This window comes from Triturus cristatus, chromosome 6 (assembly GCF_964204655.1).
Source record: "Triturus cristatus chromosome 6, aTriCri1.1, whole genome shotgun sequence".
NCBI classification, from domain to species: Eukaryota; Metazoa; Chordata; class Amphibia; order Caudata; family Salamandridae; genus Triturus; species Triturus cristatus.
Genome location: NC_140589.1, coordinates 165,744,591 through 165,769,530, shown reverse-complemented (window position 1 = coordinate 165,769,530; position 24,940 = coordinate 165,744,591). Strand labels below are relative to the sequence as shown.

At 48.2% G+C, this 24,940-nt stretch overlaps 1 protein-coding gene across 1 annotated transcript in view; it reads right to left on the bottom strand.

The window, feature by feature from the left end:
* Positions 1 to 24,940, bottom strand: part of FDFT1 (farnesyl-diphosphate farnesyltransferase 1) — a 182,620-nt gene that overhangs the window by 136,707 nt on the left and 20,973 nt on the right. The window contains exon 2 of the mRNA XM_085610437.1: positions 23,324 to 23,421. Within this exon, the coding sequence (XP_085466563.1) occupies positions 23,324 to 23,421 (98 nt within the window). The remainder of the gene's footprint in view (positions 1 to 23,323; positions 23,422 to 24,940) is intronic.

The window sequence follows — 24,940 nt, the reverse complement described above, 5'->3', positions numbered from 1 at the left end:
CTGGACTGGGTGAACCGGAAACACTCGCCAGTCACCCCGGACGCAGAAACTGGACGACCTCGATCGACCCGGAAGCACCCGACCTTGACCCCGGAAGGGACCCGCCAGACAACAAGCCGGAAGGTAGAAAAGGCCCCGAGAACGACGGAGAGGCGTTCGGAGCAACCGACTCGTGGCAGGAGAAAACGGAGAGCGACGAACCCCCGACTGAGAGCGGCATAGCCCGGCTGGACCGAAGCAAGGAAGAGGACGAGGACGTCTGGACGGAAGACTGGTGGCATCCTCAGGAGGAGGCTGGAGAGCGGCCGCAACTCGGATGAGAGTTGCGGCGGAGCACGTGAGTACACGTCACCTTTCTCCGTGGCCCTCTTGTAAATATAGAACTGTACATAGCATAGGAGACACGCGCACTAAGACACAGTATACTTATCCCCCTTTTCACGAGCACTGTATAAATTCCGATCACTACCCAACACCTTACACCTCTATCCCCTCCCCTCTCTTACTTACCTCTTCCATCGCCCCTGTCCGTCCCGCCCTCACTTCCCTCCTTCGTAAACCCTCACTCTCGGGTGTCGGTGGAAGTATTCTGACGGTGTCGCTCGGACTAAAAGCCCTTACGCTTCTCTCCCTTTTCCAAGCCTCCGTGGAGCTCCAGTACCATTCCGAGGAGACCGTCGGCGAAAAAGTAGAAGCAAGAATCGACCTCGGCTCCACCACGCCGACCCGGGTCACCAGCCAAGTCAACCGTCCCTTCCTCCATTCTGACGTTGTATATCTGTTCAGCTGTTGATTAAAGCACAGACATTGCTCACTATATTCGGCCTCCCTGCCTGTTATTCCGGTCCGCCCTACCCACAAGTCTACAAGTGGTGTCAGAAGTGGGATCGTCCGGAGGCATGGAGGCCGCAGTCAAACAATTGGCAGAATGCCAGGAGCAACTGGGGAAGATGATGGAGAGATTCCTCAAGACAGCGGAAGACGATAGGGGGCAGCTGCATGATGTGCTGAAAGGCCAGGGTACCGCGCAGGACCAAGCCCTCGAGAAACTCACCACTGTCATGGGGCAACAAAGACCCGTCACCTCCCTGCCCTCAGTCGTGGTACAGAAGTATGTACCTGGAGAGGACCCCGACTACTTCTTCACGAACTTTGAGCGCCTAGCCCAGGCAGCTGCCTGGCCCGAAAACCGGTGGGGCCACTACTTAGGTCCCCTATTGACCGGAGAACTACAGGCCGCCTACCAGCAGGCTAATATCCAGGGACAAACCCCATACGCCGACATCAAGGCCTGCATCCTGGAACGATTAGGGATAGACGACGAGACATATAGGGTCCGACTACGTCAAGCAAGGGAAGGACCCCAAGAAACCCCTAGGGCTCTGGCTTTCCGTATTCAAGATCTGGCCAATCGGTGGTTGAAGTCGGCTACAGCCACTAAGGAAGACATTCTAGCCAAAATATACTTGGAGCAATTCCTGGCTTCCTTATATCCTGCCACCCAGAAGTGGGTACGCCAACATTCACGGCTAACACTCAACAGTGCGGTGGAAATAGCAAGCGCCTACAGCAGAGCCCAGGAATCCCAGCGACCCAAGGAGGAACACCATTCCCGCACCCCTCCGGGGAACCACCCCCGGATCACACGACCCCCTCAGGTGGTCAGGAAACCCGAGCCTGCTGCCCTCATGCCTTATCCTGTCTTGCCTCGCCCCCATCCACCTGGACCCCAATGTTTTCATTGTGGTGGGTACGGACATATTGCTCGCGTCTGTCCTCAAAAGGAGGAGCCCATGGACATAGGGATGGCTAAAAACTATGTATGTCTCACCGCTGACACCACCCCTCCTCCGTTCCGATGCCCAGTGCGGATTGAAGGCCACAGAATGATGGCCCTGGCCGACACCGGCTGCAGACAAAGCGTCCTAAGACCCCAAGAACTACCTCACCCGGTCGGTCCAGTGACCGGTACCGTGGCTATCAAATGTGTCAATGGCGACACCAAGCACTATCCGACCACACAGGTCCATGTCCAAAACCCCACAGACATGGGTAGTCTGTTGACGGTGGGCCTTATACCTAACCTCCCTGAACAAGTGATATTGGGAAGTGATTATAGTGGTCTACCCCCTCTCCTTCAAGACACCACCGAATCTCTGAGGAAATGGTGGGCCGAAGCTCCGTTTTCCCGTGAATCCCCTCCGGGGCGTCCAGCGGTCAAACTATCCAAGACCAAAAGACAGAAGAGGAACGAAAGGAAGGACTTCGCTATGGCCTTTCCTGCCCAAGTTGATATCCACCCATGGGAAACCGACAGGGAATTCCGCGCCACGCAACAAGAAGACCCGGTGTTGCAGGAAGCATGGGCGCGTGCGCTGGATGCTGAAGATCCCCTACATGTAGGTCCTTATTTCTTCAGGAAAAACGGACTCCTCTACAGAAAGGGAGGACCCCAACAGCCTCCCCAGCTGGTTATCCCTGGGTTGTTTCGTGATAAAGTACTGTTCCTAGCACACAGCCATTTGCTGGGAGGGCATTTCAGTGATGAAAAAACCGGTCATACCATCCTAGATAAGTTTTACTGGCCAGGGGTACACGGACAGATCAAACAGTATTGCCGGGAGTGCCCGGTCTGCCAACGGAATAGTCGGTATCGGCCCCCCATGGTTCCTCTCCAACCCCTCCCCATCATTGATGTCCCTTTCACAAGAGTGGGCATGGACATTATAGGCCCCTTGCTTCCCTCGAGGTCCGGATGTAGATATGCTCTCGTACTGGTGGACTATGCCACCCGCTTCCCGGAAGCGGTACCCTTACGCCACCCCACCACTCAAAACATTGCCAAAGCTCTCATATCCATTTTTTCGAGGGTTGGTTTCCCACGCGAGATATTGACTGACCAGGGGACCCCCTTTGTGTCCTCCCTGATGCGCCAAGTCTGCTCCCAGCTAGGCATCAAACAAATACGAACAGCTGCCTACCACCCCCAGACAGATGGGCTGGTAGAGCGATACAATGCCACCCTTAAGACGACCCTTAAAAAGCTTTTGGGCCTCGAAAGTAAAAGATGGGAGGAGATGCTTCCCCTGGCGCTGTTTGCCATCAGGTGTAAGCCTCAAAGCAGCACAGGATACTCACCATACGAATTATTGTATGGAAGAGCCCCACGGACACTCTTAGATATGGCTAAGGAAGCGTGGGAAACCGAACCCGACAGAACCCGACCCTTACCTGAATACGTGGACAACCTAAAGACCCACTTGGAACAGATAAGGGTCATTGTGAGGCAAAACCTGGTAGCCGCTCAAGACACCCAAAAACACCAGTACGATAAAGGAACCAAAGCCCGGAAGTTCAGCCCTGGCGATCTAGTACTGTTACTATTGCCTTCTTCCGACCACAAGTTACTAGGACAGTGGCAGGGCCCCTTTCCTGTACTAAGAGCCGTGACTCCTGTTACCTATGAAGTGGAAACGGAACCCACCCGAGGTGTCACGCAGATATATCACGTGAACCTCTTGAAGAAGTGGGAGGGACCCCGTCCTGTCCTGTCTAATACAATACCCCCTCCGTTTGAAGGGTGCATTGACCCTGACCTCCCCGAATCTAACAAACAGGATCTCAGGCGAGCCCTGTCCTCGGTGCAAACAGTCTTTTCCTCCCTTCCAGGACACTCCACGGTGGTCGAACACGCCATCCACACGGAACCAGGAAAAACCGTGAGACAACGGCCCTACCGCATCCCGGAAGCTCGTAGAGCCATCATCAAAGAGGAGACGAATCAAATGCTGAAAATGGGCATCATAGAGCCCTCCAATAGCAGCTGGAATTCCCCTATAGTGCTAGTACCCAAGCCGGATGGCTCCACCAGATTCTGTATAGATTTTAGAGAAGTGAACAAAGTATCGGCCTTCGACACCTATCCCTTACCCCGCGTAGACGAAATGGTGGAACGCATAGGTAAAGCCAAGTACATAAGCACCCTGGACCTCTGCAAGGGTTACTGGCAAATCCCCCTCAAAGAAACAGATAAACCCAAGACTGCCTTTTCCACCCCTGAGGGTTTGTTTCAGTTTAGGGTGATGCCTTTTGGGCTTCACGGTGCCCCGGCTACCTTTCAAAGAGCCATGAACTTGGTACTACAGCCCCACCTAAGGTATGCCGGGGCGTACCTAGATGACATCGTCATTTATAGCGACAGTTGGGAGCAGCACTTACACCACTTACGTTCTGTAGTAGCCTCTCTGGGAAACAGTGGCTTTACCATCAACCCCTCCAAGACCACCCTAGCTGCCCAGAGCGTGAAATACCTTGGATACCTGTTGGGGGAAGGGCTCATACGGCCCCAGAACAATAAGATCAAAGCCATTCAGGCCATCCCCTTTCCCCAAACCCGGAAGGACCTTCGTGCCTTTCTGGGTTTATTAGGGTACTATAGGAGGTTTATCCCGAATTTCTCCCAAACCGCGGCCCCTTTAACGGACTTGTTGAAGAAATCCACGAAAACTGAAGACCTACTCAGACATCCCTCAAACCTGATGGTCCACGCCTTTGAACGACTGAAACAGTCCCTACTCTCGGAGCCGGTGTTAGTCAGCCCGGACTATACCCAGACTTTCATCCTGCAGACTGATGCCTCTGATCAGGGTCTAGGGGCTGTTCTTTCACAAAAGGACTCGACAGGGATCGAACGACCAATACTATACCTCAGCAGGAAACTTTTTCCCCGAGAAGTCAATTATGCAGTGATAGAGAAAGAGGCCCTAGCCATTAAATGGGCAGTGGAAAGCCTTAGGTACTATCTGGAGGGGCGTGAATTTATATTATACACCGATCATGCCCCTCTAGAATGGATGGCCCGTAATAGGGGTCACAATGACCGAGTCCTTCGGTGGTTTCTCTCCCTACAGCCCTTTAGATTTAAAACCGTACACAGGAAAGGACTACAACAGGGCAACGCTGATTATCTGTCCCGGTATCCATTCCCCAGCCCCCCTACTAGAAAGACAGCTAGGGAAAGGGGATGTGGAAAGGAGGCTACAAGTACCCCATTACCGCGATGTCCGGGCGCGGGGATCCTGTCCCCCGCGCCCGGTCGATTAACGTCCCGGTCACACAGGACACCCTCTCTTTCTCGTTCCCTGCAGGTACCGCCTCCTGGACTGGGTGAACCGGAAACACTCGCCAGTCACCCCGGACGCAGAAACTGGACGACCTCGATCGACCCGGAAGCACCCGACCTTGACCCCGGAAGGGACCCGCCAGACAACAAGCCGGAAGGTAGAAAAGGCCCCGAGAACGACGGAGAGGCGTTCGGAGCAACCGACTCGTGGCAGGAGAAAACGGAGAGCGACGAACCCCCGACTGAGAGCGGCATAGCCCGGCTGGACCGAAGCAAGGAAGAGGACGAGGACGTCTGGACGGAAGACTGGTGGCATCCTCAGGAGGAGGCTGGAGAGCGGCCGCAACTCGGATGAGAGTTGCGGCGGAGCACGTGAGTACACGTCACCTTTCTCCGTGGCCCTCTTGTAAATATAGAACTGTACATAGCATAGGAGACACGCGCACTAAGACACAGTATACTTATCCCCCTTTTCACGAGCACTGTATAAATTCCGATCACTACCCAACACCTTACACCTCTATCCCCTCCCCTCTCTTACTTACCTCTTCCATCGCCCCTGTCCGTCCCGCCCTCACTTCCCTCCTTCGTAAACCCTCACTCTCGGGTGTCGGTGGAAGTATTCTGACGGTGTCGCTCGGACTAAAAGCCCTTACGCTTCTCTCCCTTTTCCAAGCCTCCGTGGAGCTCCAGTACCATTCCGAGGAGACCGTCGGCGAAAAAGGAGAAGCAAGAATCGACCTCGGCTCCACCACGCCGACCCGGGTCACCAGCCAAGTCAACCGTCCCTTCCTCCATTCTGACGTTGTATATCTGTTCAGCTGTTGATTAAAGCACAGACATTGCTCACTATATTCGGCCTCCCTGCCTGTTATTCCGGTCCGCCCTACCCACAAGTCTACATGGACTAAACAATTGTACAGTTTTTGGAAAGAGCTCTGGCACTGGGGATATGGTTAGCAGGAACCCTGTGCACTTCCAGTCCAAATCACATCAGTTACCAGGCAAAAAGTGGGGGTGACCATGTCAAAAGGGCTACTTTCCTACAGCAGTTATATAATCTGATGTACTAAGGTGAAACATTTCTGCATGTTAATTAAATAAACCCTTCAAAATTCCAAAAATTGCATCATGCTTTCACGTTTGATGCACAATGTACGAATGTTCTTAAAGAGAAGTGGATCATGACACCTTCTGTGCTTCTTTTCCTTTACTTTAGTTAACTTGGAAATAAAGGTGTACTCATTTAACAGCTATCAAAATGCTAGCGATCAGACACAAACAGCAACAAATTGCTGCTGTTCATGGGGGAGGGAGAAGTCACGGGGGGGGGGTAAAAGGTCAGGGAGATTGCAAGCGGCTCTTTGTCTCTAAGTTTCCATGCAATAAATAAAGACCTACGTATCGCTCCGGCTTGACATTGACTTTTGAGTGTTATTTCATTGTGCAAATGATTTTCCACCCTATAACCAACTTTGGACTATGCCTGTTTTGCTTGACCTTACTACAATACAGAAAGGCAACCCAAGTAGGAACTACTGCCACTTTTCGCAGTACAAAAGGACACAAGGCCAAGACTCTGTGTCACCAGTCAAGGCACTGAATCGGTCACAAATCCAAGAGAGCATATCAAAGAGATTTTTTTCAGTTTTATACAGCGTGAACTCGATCCGAAGCTATCAGGGCCGCTTTACATGAGCACCAGTTCCAATACAGACAGACAGGTTAATTTTTAGGTCTCGCCTAGCGACGCAGCGCATGCGCTGCTTGCATTGGTGAGACTTATTGTCGGTTTGGTGGGCCAAGGGGGACAGGAGATGTGCACGCGCACGGACAGGCGATGTGGTGTCACTTACCATTTTCTTAAATCCTGAATTTTCTCAAACAATGGGCAGCAATATTTCACAACAACAGACGATACCAGGCAGTTTAGGCATAGGCAGACAGGTTGTGGAGGACTTACTTCCTCAGTTTTGTTTCACTTGAGGAAGAAACATTGGGTCTGTCCGGGCGCGTGCACATCTCCTGTCCCCCTTCCGCCGAACAAGCATAGGGACATGAGATGTGCATGCCTACGGGTCGTGGCGTTTCAGCTAAACGTGCTTTTGCTTTTGCTTGTTTAAGTAGTTGAGGATGGGAGATTTGTAAATGCAGCTACAACCACAAGACCAAGTTTTATATTAAATATTATGTTTTGAGGCTTCCCGCTGGATTACAAATCCATGATTCGTCGGAATGACGTCAGTTCCATGGATTACAAGGTTTGAAAACAGTACTGCCTGTAATAACCCCAAAAACAGACTTCAAGTGTTTACACGCATGCATCACCTGAACACATACTTTTAATTTCACTTCCCTCATATTGTTTGTTGCTTCGGATAAATTCTTTGTGCTCCAGGAAAACAAAACCCTCTCATCAGACTAGTGCGCCTGGCCGAGGTCCACAGGGCCTCTTAGAGCTATGAAGCAGCGCTGCGACTTCACAAGTTCTCGTGTTTATTTTTTGGAGGCGATTTTTGTTTGCACTTTTAAGGAACTCTAACAGAAAAAGAGGCATGACCACCACACTCCTGGTGATACTGTCCTCCGACACACAGGTGTGCAAATCGCCCACTCACTGCGAGAGCCCCTGCACACTTTGGCTATACACCCCCACAAAACCATTAACACTTATTGACAGATTTTGTTGCGTGCCTGCAATTATTTCCTGGTAATGAGAGAGCAGGCAGGTTCTTAAACTTTCAACCCTAATGGGACAAATTATGCTAATTGCCATAATGTAGAGTTTATCCTTGAAGTAATATTGATGAATGAGATAAATAATAATAATAATACTGATATTTGTAAAGCGCGAACAGCTACCTCACGAGGAGGTGTCCCGGCGCTATAGACCACTGGGGATTCCTTCCTGGCTATCCCTGTGAGATGGTCCCTTTCTGGGTATCTCCAAGGTGAAACCAGGCATCCCCAGCGTCTGTGGGGGGCCGTTGTAGAGATGAGGCAAGCTTAATGCCCAGAGTTGCCGAGTGTGTTCCTGGTTAGAGTAGGTACCGAGGCGAGAATTATCAAGTCCGTTTTGACCCTGGTCCACGACCCTGCCGCGTCGGGAATTGAACCCTGGTCCCTGGCCAATTCTCTGCTTACGGGTCTGCCGCCTCTAACCAGTGAGCCACACCTCTATAAATGTGTTTTTTCTGTTTCCTGACTCGTTTTCACGTAACATTGTCAATTTACTGTCGTGCTGCCATGTACAGCATTGAAGGCGATAGTGGAAATGAATTTGCTCAGTGTTTTTGTTATATTTAACAGATGTTACATTTTGACTGCACAGCCGGGGCTCACTTATTTAAGAGGGCATTTTCTCATTCCCCAATTTGGCCAGTAAACATGGGTACATTTTTTGATGCCCAAGCGCCGTTTTAAATATTTTGTATATAGCGGTATTATCAGCTAGGGGTGTCACTGCGCTACACAGCTTTGTAGCACACAGCAAGTCTCTAGATGTATGGTCATATAGCGCACTTCTTGCGCCGTCGCTCTGGGTGCTTCGGGTTGGCCCAATATCAGATCTAGCCATTCTGTAAACCTAGGCCTTTCAACTCCAAATGACAGCTTCAAACAATAATTAGAATACTTAAAAAAAAACAAAAAGAACAACAACAAAAAAACCACTTATTAGCTCAAGTTTCATTTCGCTTTACATCATGCAAGGGGACAGCCCCAACGAGCCACAGAGCGTGTCTTTCACAAAGCCCTGTATCTTAATGGAGAAATGTTTTTTCTCCACCACGACTGGGAGCCACAGCAACGCGGATTTCACCTATAAAGCACAGGTGTGTATGGGGGAGGGGGAGCGAGAGGGTAAATATCCCTTCGTATTGTACTGGGACAGTTACTATAAAATTCTTACCATTATTTTTTCAGTGTTTTGTCATGGTTTTTCCTTCTGTTCCCCTCGCTGCCCCCGTGTCTCTGCCTGGTTTTTCCTTCTGCACCCCTCGCTGCCCCCTTGCCTCTCCGCCCTTTTTTGCCTTCTGTTTCTCAGCTGTCCCTGTATTCTTGTGCCCGCTTGCCTTCTGCGACACTCGTTTTTTGAATGTATTTCTGTGCCCTTTTTGCCTTCTGTGCCACTCGTTTTTTCCCTGCATTTCTGTGCCCTCTTGCCTTCTGTGACACTCGTTTTTCCTGTATTTCTCTGCCCTTTTTGCATTCTGTGCCCCTCGTTTTTTCCTTGTATTTCTTCGCCCTTTTTGCCTTCTGTGCCACTCGTTTTTTCCCTGTATTTCTCTGCCCTTTTTGCCTTCTGTGCCACTCGTTTTTTAGGTCTCGCTGAGTCAGCGCGCATGCACTGCTCGGAGAGACATTTAGTAGGTGACTTTTCAAAGTGCTGCTGGCTGGCGACAAGCTTGCGTTCACGCGCGCAACTGCCAGCGTTCAGCCCCATGGCTTTCCTTTGCATGCGCGCACCGCATCGCACACCACTCGCCAGCCTTCCTTTTGCCGTCGGGCGCACACCACTTGCGCTTGTTTAATTTCCCACTGCCTTGGATCATTTGGATTCTGCATTACTTTTTGTGAACAAACCTTCAAAATTAATGTCTAAATTTTCTGTTTTATCTTTTTATTATGCGTTTTAAATGTTTGTTTCAATACTCTTATGGCCCTATTTGCGGAAATAACGTTATTTGAACTGATATAAGGAGGATGTGTTTGTTCGTTCGCCGCACCCCCACTTCACCAACAACGTCCATGTGCTTCCGCTCCCTGATCTGCCGAACACAGGGAGGGCTTCTAGGAGCTCGAGGTGTGCTCGCTGAGCTCCGTGCCATGCTGCGGTATGCAAAGCAGGGTGTGTTTTTCTGCATGAACAGGAACATGTAACGCGAGGCTCCCACGTCCTCTCTGGAGTGACTGGACCCTTCCAATCAGCGACAACCTCCTGTACCCCACCCTCGACACACATTGCCTGCATTAATGCTTCACATTCGTCTTGTGTTCCTTGTCTTCAGCTCTGATGCTCGTGAGGTAGATATATACACTAAATATTTATTTTCAGTTCTGTTTTTCTATTTCTCCTCTCTCTTCCTCTCCCGATCACTTTTACTCTTTCCTTTTATCGCCACTCATTGTTATTCCCCTTCTTCCTCCTCTTTATTTGCCTACCTCTTCCTATCTTTATACTTTTTCTCTTTTTCTCCCTCTTTATCATTCTTTTCACCCTTTTCCCCTTTTTGCTTTCTCACCTTCCCTCCGTCTTTTCTTCCCCTCTCTTTCGTCTTCTGCTCTTTATCTCTGTTTGCTTTTTCCGCCCCCTCTTCTTTTTCACGTCTCCCTGCCTCTCTATCGTTGGCCTGCCTTTATCCCTTTCCATCTTTACTTTCTATCACCCCTTCTCTCTCTTTGCTGTCTGTTCTCTTATTTCTATTTCATTTTCTTCTGTAGCCATACTGTCTCTGTAGTCTCCTGCGTCCCTCCTCACGCCCCCCCTTTCCATTCTCTTCCACATGCCCCTCCTCTCTCCCTCCCCATCCCTCTCCCTCCGCGGCCCCCCCATCTTCCCCCTTCCCGTCTCTCTCTCCACATCCCCGCCGTCCGCTCTCCCCACTCCGGGACTCTGCGGCATCCCTATCTTTCCCCTTCCCCGTTTTTTTCCACACCTCCCTGCCACCTCCCTCCTCCTCCTCCTCCTCCTCCTCCTCCTCCTCCCCTCTTTATCGGCGGTGATGGAGTGTAATCAGCTGCAGCCAGTCATTCCATGAGCACAATCCACTCCAGCACTCCGTCAGACCCATTCCCGCACCACGTCTTCAACAAAGCAAGCAGCTCCAACGCACCCCACCTGTGCAACGTCATCAACCTCTCCCTCGAGACAGAGACATTCCCAGAGAGCTGGAAACATGCCGAGATAAACGCCCTACTCAAAAAAAACCTAAGGCAGACCCAAGAGACCTCAAGAACTTCCGGCCCATCTCTCTGCTCCACTTCCCGGCCAAGGTCAATCGATAAAATCGTCAGACAGCTAACCCGATACCTCGAAGAAAACAGAATCCTGGACCCTTCCCAGTCAGGGTTCCCCAGCAACCACAGCACCGAGACTGCCCTCATCGCCGCCACGGACGCCATCAGGACCCTGCTGGACAACGGTGACCCCGCAGCACTCATCCTCCTAGACCTCTCCGCCGCCTTCGACACCGTCTGCCACCGCACACTACGCGCACGCCGCAGGGATCCGAGACAAGGCTCTGGAATGGACCACCTCCTTCCTCTCCAGCAGAACCCAGAGCATCCGCCTCCCCCATTCCGTTCCAAAGACTCCAAGATCATCTGCGGCGTACCCCAGGGATCCTCCCTCAGCCCGACACTGTTCAACATTTACATGGCCCCGTTCGCACACGTCGCCCGACAGCACGACCTCAACATAATCTCCTACGCAGACGACACTCAACTGATCCTCTCCCTCACCAAGGACCCCATCACCGCCAAAGCCAACCTCCACGCAGGAATGAAGGCCGTCGCCGACTGGATGAAGATCAGACGCCTGAAGCTGAACTCGGACAAGATGGAGGTCCTCATCTTCGGCGGCTCCAACCCCTCAGCCTGGGACGACTCCTGGTGGCAGACGGCACTGGGGGCAGCCCCGACACCCACCGGCCACGCACGCAACCTGGGAATCATCCTCGACTCAACGCTCTCAATGACCAAACAAGTCAACGCCGTCTCCTCCTCCTGCATCCGCAAGATCTACATATGGATCCCGACAAATACAAGAAAGACAGTCACCCAGGCCCTCGTCAGCAGCAGACTCGACTACGGAAACTCCCTCTCCGCGGGAGCCCCAACCAAGCTCAAACGACTACAACGCATCCAAAACACCTCTGCACGACTGATCCTCAACGTACCACGACACGGCCACATCACCCCCCACTTGAGAAACCTGCACTGGCTCCCAGTCAACAAGAGGATTTCCTTCAAGCTCCTCATCCACGCACACAAAGCACTCCACAAGACCGGCCCAGCCTACCTCAACAGACGCTCTCCTTCTACATCCCCCAACTCGCCACCGTCCCGCGCATCCGAAGAACAACCACCGGCGGGAGATCCTTCTCCCACCTCACCGCCAAGACATGGAACACCCTCCCACAGAGCCTATGACAGACCCAAGACCTGCTGACCTTCAGGAGGATACTCAAGACCTGGCTGTTCGATCAGTAGCGCCCCCCCCCCCGCGCCTTGAGACCCTCGCGGGTATGTAGTGCGCTTTACAAATGATTGATTCATTCATCCATTGCCTGCTGGTGCACACAATCTCTACACATGCACTCAGTGGACAGAAGAGTGTGTGTGTGAGTGTGTGTGTGTATGTGTGTATACATATATCTACATACATAGATACATACGCACTTGCCATGCTTTGCAATATGAGCTACTCATAGAACCCGGGGGTCAGCTGGTGAGTGGTAAAGTCCCTGCGCTGGCCTCTGCTTTCTGTATGGAATTATTAGCGCAGGCCTTATTTAATGGACGTCTGGGCTCTGCTTTTCTAAGCTCCATCCATGAATAATCATCTATTTCCTTTCAGACCAACCCCCTCCATAAACAGTCACCCGTGAACGAGGATCATTTCACCTAGCAGTATAGTGTACTACTATTGATACGTTGAATACAAGCCATGTTTTCTAAGGCTCCTCAGCTGGCCTACAATCGGGAGTATCTCGTGCTTGACATACTGCAAACATACCTAATAGCACTAATGAGCTCTGTGCTCGGGCCCAGCCTGGTACAGCCAAAGATGTGTTTGTTGTGGCTCCATTCATTCCAACTAGCGCTATTTCATCATAACTTTCAGCCATGCAACACAGCTAAAAGTTATGGGAAAAGCGCTATGACGGCAAGGTTGTGGGGTAAAGCAGCATGAAATTAGGAGGGAGTGGCAAGGAGGAAAGCTGTTCGGAGGGAAGGGGGAATATAGAAGGCCAAACAGGGACAGGGCGGATAAAGAAACAACTTGTGGGTGGGGTGTGGGAAATAAACAATGGCTGAGAAACACGAACAACGTGCGGGGGATATAGAAACACGAATGAGGGGCAGGTGGGAGGTATAAATAACAACAAGAAAGAAAGAAAGAGGAACAACATAAAGAAACATGAACAGGCGAGTAGGATAAAGAAACACAGACAAGGCAAACAGTACCTGAAGTGGAGGGACAGAAATTAAGGTAAATACATCTGGGCTTGGTCCATGCTCAAAGGAAAAAAACACATTTGCAATGCAATCGGTCACCAAGTATTTTGCGATGCAGCACATTAGATGCAGGGGAAGGCAAAGCTGAAACACACACAGCAGCACAGACAAGCCTGGTGTCAGCGACGCTGTAGTCCCGCACCAGGTCAGCTAGCCTATAAAATGTAAAGTTATGCCCTGCCGATTCGCTTGTGGAATAGGGCCTAAATACTCCCCCACAGAACACGGATGGTGCCTCACTTAATGCGCAGGGGAAGGGTGGGGAGAGAGAAACGCTGTGTTTGTGCTCAAAGGGTGGGGGCGAGAGCTCAACGCGAACCGGGAGGTGGGAATCAATAAAGCACAGCATGAGAGCACATATTTTGATCCTCAGAGGTGGTCTACTAAAAATTAAATAGCGTTCTCAACAAAAGGAAAGACCGCCATTAGCTGCACTGTGCCTGGAAACACATTTCGACATAAGCTCAGGCGTTGGAAGTCTGGCAGTATGACAGGTGCGAGTGGTGTGTGTGTGTGCGCGCACGTGCTGCAAGTGAAAAAAAAAGCGAAAGCAGTCTTCACTTTTTCAAGCACTGCACTCGTGCTTGTGGTGCGCCGCTGCGCGCTCCCGCAAGGTGGATGCCGCCACAAGCACGAGTGCAGTGCTTGAAAAAGTGAAGAGCGACAGCTAAGGGCCCTCCTATGCAGCGCGTCGAGACCAAAAAAAACAAGTACAGGAGTGCACAAATACGCACGTGAACGTATGATGCTCAAGTCCACTACAATTTGCAAAAATAATTTGGTAAGCCTCCTGACCCAAAAGGTCTAGCTTTGACTGCAAGCCCATTGGCATTGCCAATGATGGTGATTCCTTTTTCAATGTTCTTGCTAAACTTTTTTTCATACACACATTAAAAACAGGTGCCCTGGCGTGTGTAGGAGTGCTCAAGTGGAAACAACTGTCTTTACATTTTTCACGTTCTACAAAAACACTAAAACTGTGGCTATCCGCGCCTGTGCATGCAAGGGCAGCCATTTTGGAATGGGGTAAAACCTATTTTACAACATGGCTGCTCCTGCGAACAGTGAATGAGGGCTGACACACACTAAGCGGGGGCTAGAAGAGGTGGGAAACTGCGAAACCCTCAGAAACGTTAAGCTAAATAAATAAATAAATAAAAAAACACTGAATATTTCCAGACTATCTCAAAAAAGTCATACATACGCCCTTTACTGAAGAAAACAAACTTGGACCTGCTGAACCCGGACAACTACAGGCCCATTACAAATGGACCTTTCTGGGGCAAACTGATAGAAAGAGCAGCGTTCGCCCAGAATTCACAATTCATTAAAGAGAATGACATACTTTCAGACATACAAACAGGATTCCATCCGGGAAGAGACACAGAATCAGCCCTCCGTGGGATGACAAAGAAAACTGTTGACCACAACAGGGTTGCTGTGCTACTCCTCTTGGACCTCTCGGCTGCCTTTCACACAGTTGACCATGACACTCTGATACAAAGACTATGAAGCCGGAATAGAGGGTACTGCCCTAGACTGGATCGCGTCCTACCTTCAATACAGAACTAATGTCATTCATACCCCACCTTTCTCATCAAAACCATACTCCATAAAAGCAGGGGTCCCTAAAGGCTCTATCATCTCACCTATGCTTTTCAACATCTACATGAAGTCATTACCAGTACTGATCAATCAATTTCACCTCACGTGCTACAACTATGCAGATGACACACAACTCCAACTGGAATGCCCCAAAGACATTGGAAACTCACCAATTTTCAGTTGTCTCAGAGCTGTGGATCAATGGATGACTTGGAGTCATCTCAAATTGAATGCTTCCAAAACGGAAATACTCATGTGTGGAGATTGGAAACATTATGACCCACTTGCCGCCTGGCCTGATGAACTGGGATCACCACCTAAAGTATCGAAGGAAGTAAGAAACCTTGGAATGACCATGAACTCCAAGCTATCGATGAATGCCCAAGTGGACAAACTAGCACGATCAAGCTTTGTCACTATAAGAACTCTGCAACAAATCTTCCCCCCATTTGGGATTTCCACACAAGGTCAAAGCTACCATCTCTCTTGTTCTGTCTAGACTTGATTGCGCCAATAGCCACTACCGCGGATCAGCTTTAACGACCATGAAAAGACTACAAGGGATTCAGAACTCGGCTGCCAGGCTACTCTAGCATATCAAACCGCGACACCACATCTCACCTGCCTTGAAAGCCCTGCATTGGTTACCGGTTGCCAGAAGATCCACGTTTAAGCTGCTTTGTATCATCCACAAAGCGATACATGAAACGGGACCGCTCATCATCAGGAATAAAATTACTAAACACATTCGACAAAGGAACCTCAGCTATAGAGTGGCACCTCGCCTCAAAGTCTCAAGAAACAAGTATTGGCATAGCCAATAGGTCTCGCCTTTGGGATCTTATAAGTGTTTAGCCATGCAGCACACAAGCTGCGAGGTTACAAACATCAGAAAGTACATTCAGCAGCCGGTCACATTTCATGTATCAGCGGCAGGACCAGAATAATTCTACCCTGCATGACTCGGGCTGTGCATTTTGGGTTCCATCCTTGGAAATGCCGAGGTGTCACAAGAATAACTTTATAGTGATGCACTATTGCCGAGAATATGTGCACCCAATGACGCTGGGCAGATCTGTGGAGACAATATTTGGGAACGGGCTCCGATCTCCTGTAACATTGTGCGCCAAGAACTCGCAACATCTGGTGAAAAACTTTTCAGGGATATTTTTTAAAAGCACAATCTTTTTTTTCTAAGGCTCAGATCGTCTAGTTTGCTGTAAACTACACAAAAGTACGCGTTTGGGGTTTATTTTCAGCTTTTGGTAATGGTTGATTGAACTGAAAAAATTAAGACGCCCTTCGACGTGGCTGCGTCAGTGCTCCTCCGGTCTGAAGCAGCTGAATGAATGGATGCTTGAATGAATAGTGCGCTGATTTAAAAAAAAAAATGTTTTGTTAGGAGCAGAACTAATTTGAGATTAAACCAGTTTTATAAGGACGGAAAGTCAGAAATGATGTATTTATGGTGGAGATTACAGGAGATTTAATAAGGGTTGCCCATCACAACCAGAGACAGGGCACGGCCAAACCAGTTTATGGCGAAAGTTGCGCTAAATCTAACTGAAACTGAGAAAACACTCCGAAAGTGTTTTGTTTAAAATTCGGGGCAACTAAATGGGTTGCAGGTAACAGGAGTGTATAGAGATGTTGGGACCCGTTCACTTACAAAATAAAACAATGGAGGGCGAGGGTGAGACAGGCAGGGGAGAGAGACTAGAGAAATGTCAACAAGCGTGCGCGGTCACGCTAATTGGAAACGGATGGCCCCTGCTAGCTCCTGCAAGGTGGATGCCGCCACAAGCACGAGTGTTTGAAAAGTGCAGACCGATTCCAAAAGGTCATCTTCTACAGCATCGCATGCTGGCTCGACCTAAAAAACCATGGGTGGCACACCCTTCTCTGTTAATGCAGTCAAACTGTGGAACTCTTTACCCCACCCAACATATGATCCATGGACAACCACCTTATCTTCAGAAAACCACTCAAGAATTGGCTCTTCCCCACATAAGCATCATATGCAAACAGAAATATACAGCACATCCCTCTATATACAAGAATGTATTTGTACTATAGATATGTACCTATATATGTGTGTTGCTTTGTATAAACCTGCAGAATATTTGTTAAAAAAAAAAAACATTTTTAATTACAACACTTGAAGACCAGAGTTTATCTAATGCATCTTAAATCCACATATACTTACTTCATGTATGCATCGATATACCTTCCATGTACTTGAATCTATATATTTATTACTTTCTCTAAAAAAAAGCAGTCAATGCACTACTCTATTAATATCTTTAATCTACATATACTTACTACCTTTATGCATCTATATACTTTCCATGTTCTTATGGATCTATATATTTATCACTTTCTTCTAATTCAGCATATCAAATGTACTACCCTATTTCTCACCCTATACCTCTCTCAATATATCTTCTACCCCAACTCTCTGAGTCATCTCAAACTTCTTTCTACTACTCTTTCCAATGCACTACCCTAATTCTCACCCTATACCTCCATCAATATATCCTGTACATCCACTCTCTCATTCATCCCAACCCCATACCACTACTATGATCCCCGAAATAACCCTTTATAGACTATCCCCTACTCTACCCCTTCTTGCATCTACTGACACCTTTTACTATACCGATCCCTCAAAACACGCCTTTCGAAATTCTTCTCTTTGACTCTTCCCCTCCACATCCCTTTTTACTGATCCCAAATCTCCTCCTACTGCTATGTGCTCCAAAACAAACACAAAAAAGTCCAAATCCTACACTCTTCTATCCCTCCACTATTCTTTCCAAACAAAATAACAGAACAACATGTCCACTTCTCATATTTCACTATACTAATTTACCACTAATCCTTTATGGGTTCCAAAGTAGTGTGCTACTCACCGAAAAAGCGCTTCAATATCCCATCAGGGGTAGCAAGCACTATATGAACGCAAACCTTTCCCTCTTCAATTCATCTACTACTCTGCTCTATCCAAATAACTGAATAACATATCCACCACTCAAATGACTTTCATATTTCACTATACTAATTCAACACGAATACTTTATGGGTTCAGGCGTAGAGTGCTACTAGCCAAAAAAGCGCTTCAACACCCCATTATGGGGTAACAAGCGCTATATAAATGCAAACTTTTGCCCTCTTATATCCTTCCGCTATCCTTCTGAATCCAAATAACTGACTAACCTATCCACAACTCAAATTACTTTTATATTTCACTATACTAATTCAACACTAATCCTTTGTGTGTTCGGGTGTAGCATGCTACATTGCCGAAGCAGCACTTTGACACCTTGCCAGGGGTAGTAAGTGCTATATAAATAAAATTACAATACACATAGACGGGTTAAATAGCTCACACTGGCCCACAATGCGCTGGCATTAAAAGGAACTACTTTCTATATGGGTATTTCGTTACCACATTGCACTTGGGAAGAATGCAGTCACTCACAGAGGAAAAAACAATTGGCAGAGAGAAAGGCTGATCAACAAGCCATATAGCAAGTATGGCAATGAAAACCAAAATAAGAATGACAAATGAACAGAGCAACAGATTAAGAGGGCTGACTGGAAACCCCTCTTAGTAAGTACATTTTTTATTTGAAGAAAAAATAATCAAAAAGAAAAATGTCTTGGCTAACGCCAGACCTACAATGTTATAGCTCAGCTCAGAGTGCAATCTTGGGGAAACAATAGTAATACAGAGCTGAATCTGACGAAGCCCAAAGCCATGACAAATTTCAAGCAACTTGGAAATGTGAAGGCAGATTTTACACTTCAGCCAATGTCAAGAAAGCGACATTAAACTAAAGGTTTTTCTCAAGTTTAAATTCATTATATAAGGAGCAGCCTAGGCTTCTCCTCGTGGTCAATGATCCCCACCAGAAACTGAAATTCTGCAGCACTGCCTCTGCATACAGCAGGAGACTGCGCAAAGCTTCAGACCATGCCAGTAAAATCTCACGAGTGTGGGTGCCTGTGCACATCTGTGCGTAGGTAATATAGTATGGCTTCACATAACACACATATGCATGTCTAAGGGCATACGCATTGGTCTGCATAGGTGTGTGTGCGGGTGTACTTATGGGATGAAAGCACTCATTTGTGGTGGGATACTGTATTCTTCAATCAGACGGTATTCCTCCCTGGCATCTAGTGGTCACAGTGCTCCTGTTTCGCCACCCCACACTATATATGGGGTCCATCATAGTATACACTAGACATAACTGACAACTGGTGGCATCTAGTGCTATTAGAAGATAGAAACATATAGCATCAGATGGCCATGTCTAACGTACCAGGACCCTTCTTGAATTTGTCAGTGTCCCCAAAATGACTGGGGTCGTTCATGTTGGGGTGATGGCCCCTTATAATATAAATGGCCCTTCCATAGAATTCAGACCGTTACCCCTGATAATTACTGAACATGCTCTGTATATGGTGCACTTCCCTGGCCCAAGCAGGCCATTTGTGACTCAAGGTGAACATCCTGGCATCTGATATAAGATGGGTATCCATAGCATCTCCTTAAAAAAGCCATATCTCATTGCACTAGATTAAAATGTTGACAACTGGAGTAATTAAAGAATACACTACACGAGAAAGTAAGAATTTTGCACAAAAATGGTTATTTGAGATGTTTTGTCCACTGGGAGCTTCACTGCTGTATTGCAGGTACAAAGCTGAAGCAATCCATAACTAGGAGGCTAAAACACTAATGGCAAGGCCACAAAACACACAGTGTGCGTCTAAGGGGCTGTTAGGAGAAGCTGTAGAGTTGTGCACAGAGTCCTGTATAGTGCACAGTGCAGTGAAAAGAAGGGAAGGCTGGCCCTGGTTTGCGGCCTGTTTAATGTTATATACTGTGTCATACATCCTATGGCAACAGAACGAAAACTGTGCTCCACGGACTGAACTGCTGTGTTCTCTGCGAGGAGTACATAGTACCGGAAGCACCACAGCATTCCCATAGTCCCTGCAGGAAAAACATACACAAAGGGAGGCAAATAGTCAATGTGAGACAATAACAAGGTGAGCGCCGCTGCAACTATTAGGACAGGCTAGGTAAAGAAAGATACACCTCTTTGAAAGCAAGCTAGGGAAGGAAAAAATAGGCCTATCTGAGCACACGCTTTGGGAAAGGGGGGGAAAAAAAAAAAAAAAAAAAAAGGAAGCCTGAGGAAAACGTATCAGAATCTGATTGAGGTTGGACGGAATGTTTCGGTTTCGAACGATTTCACAGTGCATTTGCTTTCGAGTCAAAAGGTCTATTGGCTCCAATTACAGCGCCGATATATACACATGGGAACCGGCATCAGTCTCACGCCGTATGCAGTGTTGGTGCGGCTGTTGGCCCTGGTGCCGGGGTAGACTTGAGAAGCACAGTCGGCCTCTGGGAAAAATCAGCCAGCTGTAACCCAACTGGAGGACCCCTTAGATCCATAAGGCCCCCAGGCATGCCAAAATCAGCCAGCTGTAACCCAACTGGAGGACCCCTTAGATCCATAAGGCCCCCAGGCATGCCAAAATCAGCCAGCTGTAACCCAACTGGAGGACCCCTTAGATCCATAAGGCCCCCAGGCATGCCAAAATCAACCAGCTGTAACCCAACTTGAGGACCCCTTAGATCCATAAGGCCTCCAGGCATACCAAAATCAGCCAGCTGTAACCCAACTGGAGGACCCCTTAGATCCATAAGGCCCCCCAGGCATGCCAAAGAGATCCGCGGGAGTATCAAAAATCTGCAGCACGGCCTCTTTGAAAACCTGGATTTGCTGCAGCATCACTGATGGATCCAGAAACTCAAGTTGGATTGGGACTGAACCTGGGACAGGTTCTTCAGTTAATAATAATAAAGCTTGTAAATCGGCTGGTTACACTAGCTAGTGTGTCCCCGCACTGCGGCCGGAAGATGCTACATGAGATGCAATAAAAAAACAGGCAGAAACAAAGCAACCTATGTCTGGAAGAGCCAGGTCTTCAGTTTTTTCTGAAAAATGTTTTCAGATTGGAGACCGAAACCACAACTTCTAAGTACCTTGGCACATGCATGACTTCTCTTGCTTATAGTGGCAGGATGAAGGAGAGAAGTGTTTAGACTTCTTAAGCTTCCTTTTCTTGGAATTACCCGACGACCTTTTAACGTGACGCCATGCTTTCTCCGGAACTGCCTTGGGAGCAAGAAAGCAGCCTAGACTTAGATTGGTCCTTCCAAGCCTTGCTATGATGCTCGGCGATTTAAGAGTTTTGGCTTATGGTCCCAGGTGGCATTCTGATTCATCCGAGCACAGTCCTGCCATGACTGAGTCGTGTGAGGAGCTCAGATACAAGAAACAGACCTTGTGGAGGGTCCATCACAGACATCTGTTTGCGACAGTCCTCACAGGTCGTTTGAAAAGGAGACATGTTCCTTGCACACCGGAAAATATTTTGAAAAAGTTTTCTGCCAGGTGAACAGAGGTAAGGGAGCAAACTCTGGATCTGCAGTGGAAAGCGCAGAAAGAAAGGAACTAATATTGACACACGGAAGCAGTGTTTATATGGTGGCCCGATGTCACTTACTGGATGGGCCAGACCACACGTTGAGCAGCACGACAACACCTGCTGCCATTGGTGGCAATTGCTGAAGAAAATGTCTCTGCATCCAATCTGGCATCTGTCTTTGTACTTCAAAAAGAGAAGAATCTGCAGTTAGAAATACCCATCAGAACAAAGGTGCCAAGAAGGAGCTTTGGGAATTCCATAGTGGTAAAGAACACACGTCTGCATGAAAGTTGGTAGGTCTACCCCTGAGAAAGGATCCTACACAAAGGACTGAACTAACCCGGGTCTGTCCTTTAGTCACAGGCTGGCGAGACGATACACTAGCACTACATGGTTCATCCTGTCGAATGACGTCAGTAGGCTCGCCTTCAAGAGTAGAGATCAATAACTCAGTTAGTGATGGCACCCCTCTGGTGCCCCATCTACATTTACAATCCTCCTATTACCGTCATTAACCTCCATCTGATTAACCCTGTGCTCAGATCATTTGAGTTACGTAACCGGTTTTCCTGGAACACGCCCAACAACCAGCTCCCCTTACCTTACTGATTTTAAAAGTTTCATTACCTGACCACCCTCCCTCGAAACTGTGTACGTTTCATACAACAGCTTAACTCACTCTCTTATCCCCTGGTAGCATTTAATTAGAGTGATGATGAGCCCTGTTTAATGAGGTGTGTACTCCTTGGCAACCATTATTCACCCCATGTTTACATCCACTATTTCATGTACAACCTGAATTCCAAACTTACATACACATGTGTTGTCATGTACAACTGAAGAGCTAAAAAAATTTCAATAATTTACTAATAGAAATATTATTCTTATACCAGTTCATTTATGACATGCATTACGTTTATTCCATTTCAGATAAAGCTGCGTCGCAGATCCACAGAGCACTAGTGCAAAAGCTAAGGGGATCGCCACCAGAAAGCAGGGCCAAATGGGAGGGAAATATGGGCAGAAATATTGGAGGAGATCACAGGGAAAAGAATCCTTACAAGATATTCCTAAATATCTAGAAATGCTAGGGTCCAATGAATTCACTTCACTCTTGAACGTATCAATAATTGTTTTCCAAATGGTAGGGATGAAGTCCCTAATGTGGATTGGCCATCTCAAATTTCTACCAAATACCTTGGGACTGCAATAAATAAATGCAGATTAAACACAAATTATACAGCTGGTTAGTCAGTCAAATAGATTGCACTAGATGCCACCGCCACCCCCAAGGAAACGATGCTACTCCAGCATTCGTGCATCTATCATCTATCTCCATGCCGCATATAGGATGACGGGGGTTGAATATCTTCTCCCAGATGCCGATTTCTTATGTAGAGTACATTTTTATATTTTGGAACGCATTCACTTGCAAACCCCGATATTTAACGTCTGTACATGTTTATATACAGCGCTCTGAAACCCATGGGTCATGTTCACGTTTGATAAAACTCTAAATAAAATAAGATTACCAAATTAACTTACGTTTAAAGTCCTAAACAGTGACATAGATATCTAGGTCTTTAGATATTAAAAAAATATTGCAACAAAACAAACGTACTTTTCAACACTGTCATAAACTGTTGTTTCTAGTCATGCCTGGATATGAGTAACTTGCTACTTAGTGTGATTCAATGTTCCACAACAATACCACGTTCTTAAAAAGTACTGCAGCAACTGTTAAACAAGAGTTGCATCTCACGCACCCAAACAAGTACGTAAAACTCGCATAGTCCCCCGCATTTTAAATTAAAGCTCTTGGACAGAGTAGACAGTACTCACCGCAGCTCGCCGTCTAGCGCCTGGATCACCGCTGCAAAGCTCCTGCTGGTCTCGTTGAGGTACTTGTAACAAACTTTCAGGCTGTCGCTCATGGAGTCCTGAGAGAGAAAAGTCACAGGGTGAATGCGGGAGGCTGCGGCTGCCTGCAAAGGCACGCACTTATGCACGACCCTGCTCTCCCTCAGGCCCCGCTCCTGCAGCCGGGGCAGGCCCAGCAGGGACCGCTGGCTGCTGGGCTTCTGGGCCGGGGACAGGGCGAGGGAGCGCTTGAAGAGCGACACTGCCACTTTACAGTTGGCGCTGGCCATGAGCCCAACAATGGCAGCCTTCTTCAGGCCTCACGCACACAGAGTGAGAGGGGGCTAGCCCTCCGGCTGGGAGCTCTCCATGGCCCCGCGAGGTGTGGGGGTCGCGCACACAGCCGGGCCCCCCTCTGCACGGTGGGGGGCGATCAACCAACAATCCACATGCGCACACAAACACACGACGCACGCCCTCCTGCAATCGATCAACAAGCACCTTCCCCGCCCTAAAGCTCGGAGTAGACAGCGGACTGCCGCCTGGAGGCAGCCGAGGAAACTCCTTAACCCCCGGTGTACTGGTGCGCTATCAGAACACACTTAAAACAAACCAAACAGCGGCAACTAAACACTTGTCAGCAAGAATCCAATCTGCTGAAACAAGGCAGTGCGGTATTAAATACTTAACATCCTGGCATACTGCTTAATTTCCCCGTCCCTAAAAAATGAATGCGACCTGGTGTAATGTAATTCGTCCTTTGAAACCTCCGGGTCCAATTCACGCTATATGGAGCTGCAAAAACACAAACAAGCAGGGCTTTAAGTGGGCCGGGTCTCACCGGAGCTGAGCACCGGCAGTTTTTTAAAGGAGGCCTCGAACCGAGTCTCTATCGGGCTCTGTTTATTGCCCTGGCACAGGCCGTCCGTTTTTTTCCAGACTGCAGTGACAGCAAGCACATCGATGTGTACTGCTCACTTCTCACAGGTGGAGAAGTTACAGCATGACGTCATGCCAGGTGAGGATTGTAAGGGAAATCCTTTAAAGAGACGTTTTCTCTCTGGATTTCCCTTCTCTTTTTGAATCTCAGGAGCAGCAGCATTGTGGTGGTGTCACCAGGGCTTTACATGGAAGCTTTTTAAATAGTATATACAAGCAATAGTTGCTGCTTATTTATTTTATGAAACTAACAACCACTGACAAAGCCAATAATCCTAACTTGTTGTAGGTATGATGTTACTTGTTGTATCATATATCTGGATGCAATGACAGAAACAGCAAAATACAAGTCGGGCGGCACACTATGCTAAGCACAGATTTTTAGCTTATGTTTTAAAGCAACGCCCTTAATGGCATTTGCCATGCCCCTATGAGAGACCCCCCCCCCCAGTTTTTTCATCCCACTTAAAGCCCTGCAAACAAGTCTTTCTCCAACTAGTACAAGCCCCAATGCTCAACCCACTTCAAAAGCCTATTTAGGTGGTAACAAAAGTGGGTGGGGGCACTATAAGACAGACACCTGGCTCCTGGCAGGTGGCAAAGAGGGTGCTACACCTTCTGTACTGCCCATTGGTTCAGAGTTCTTTCTGCCAGCACACG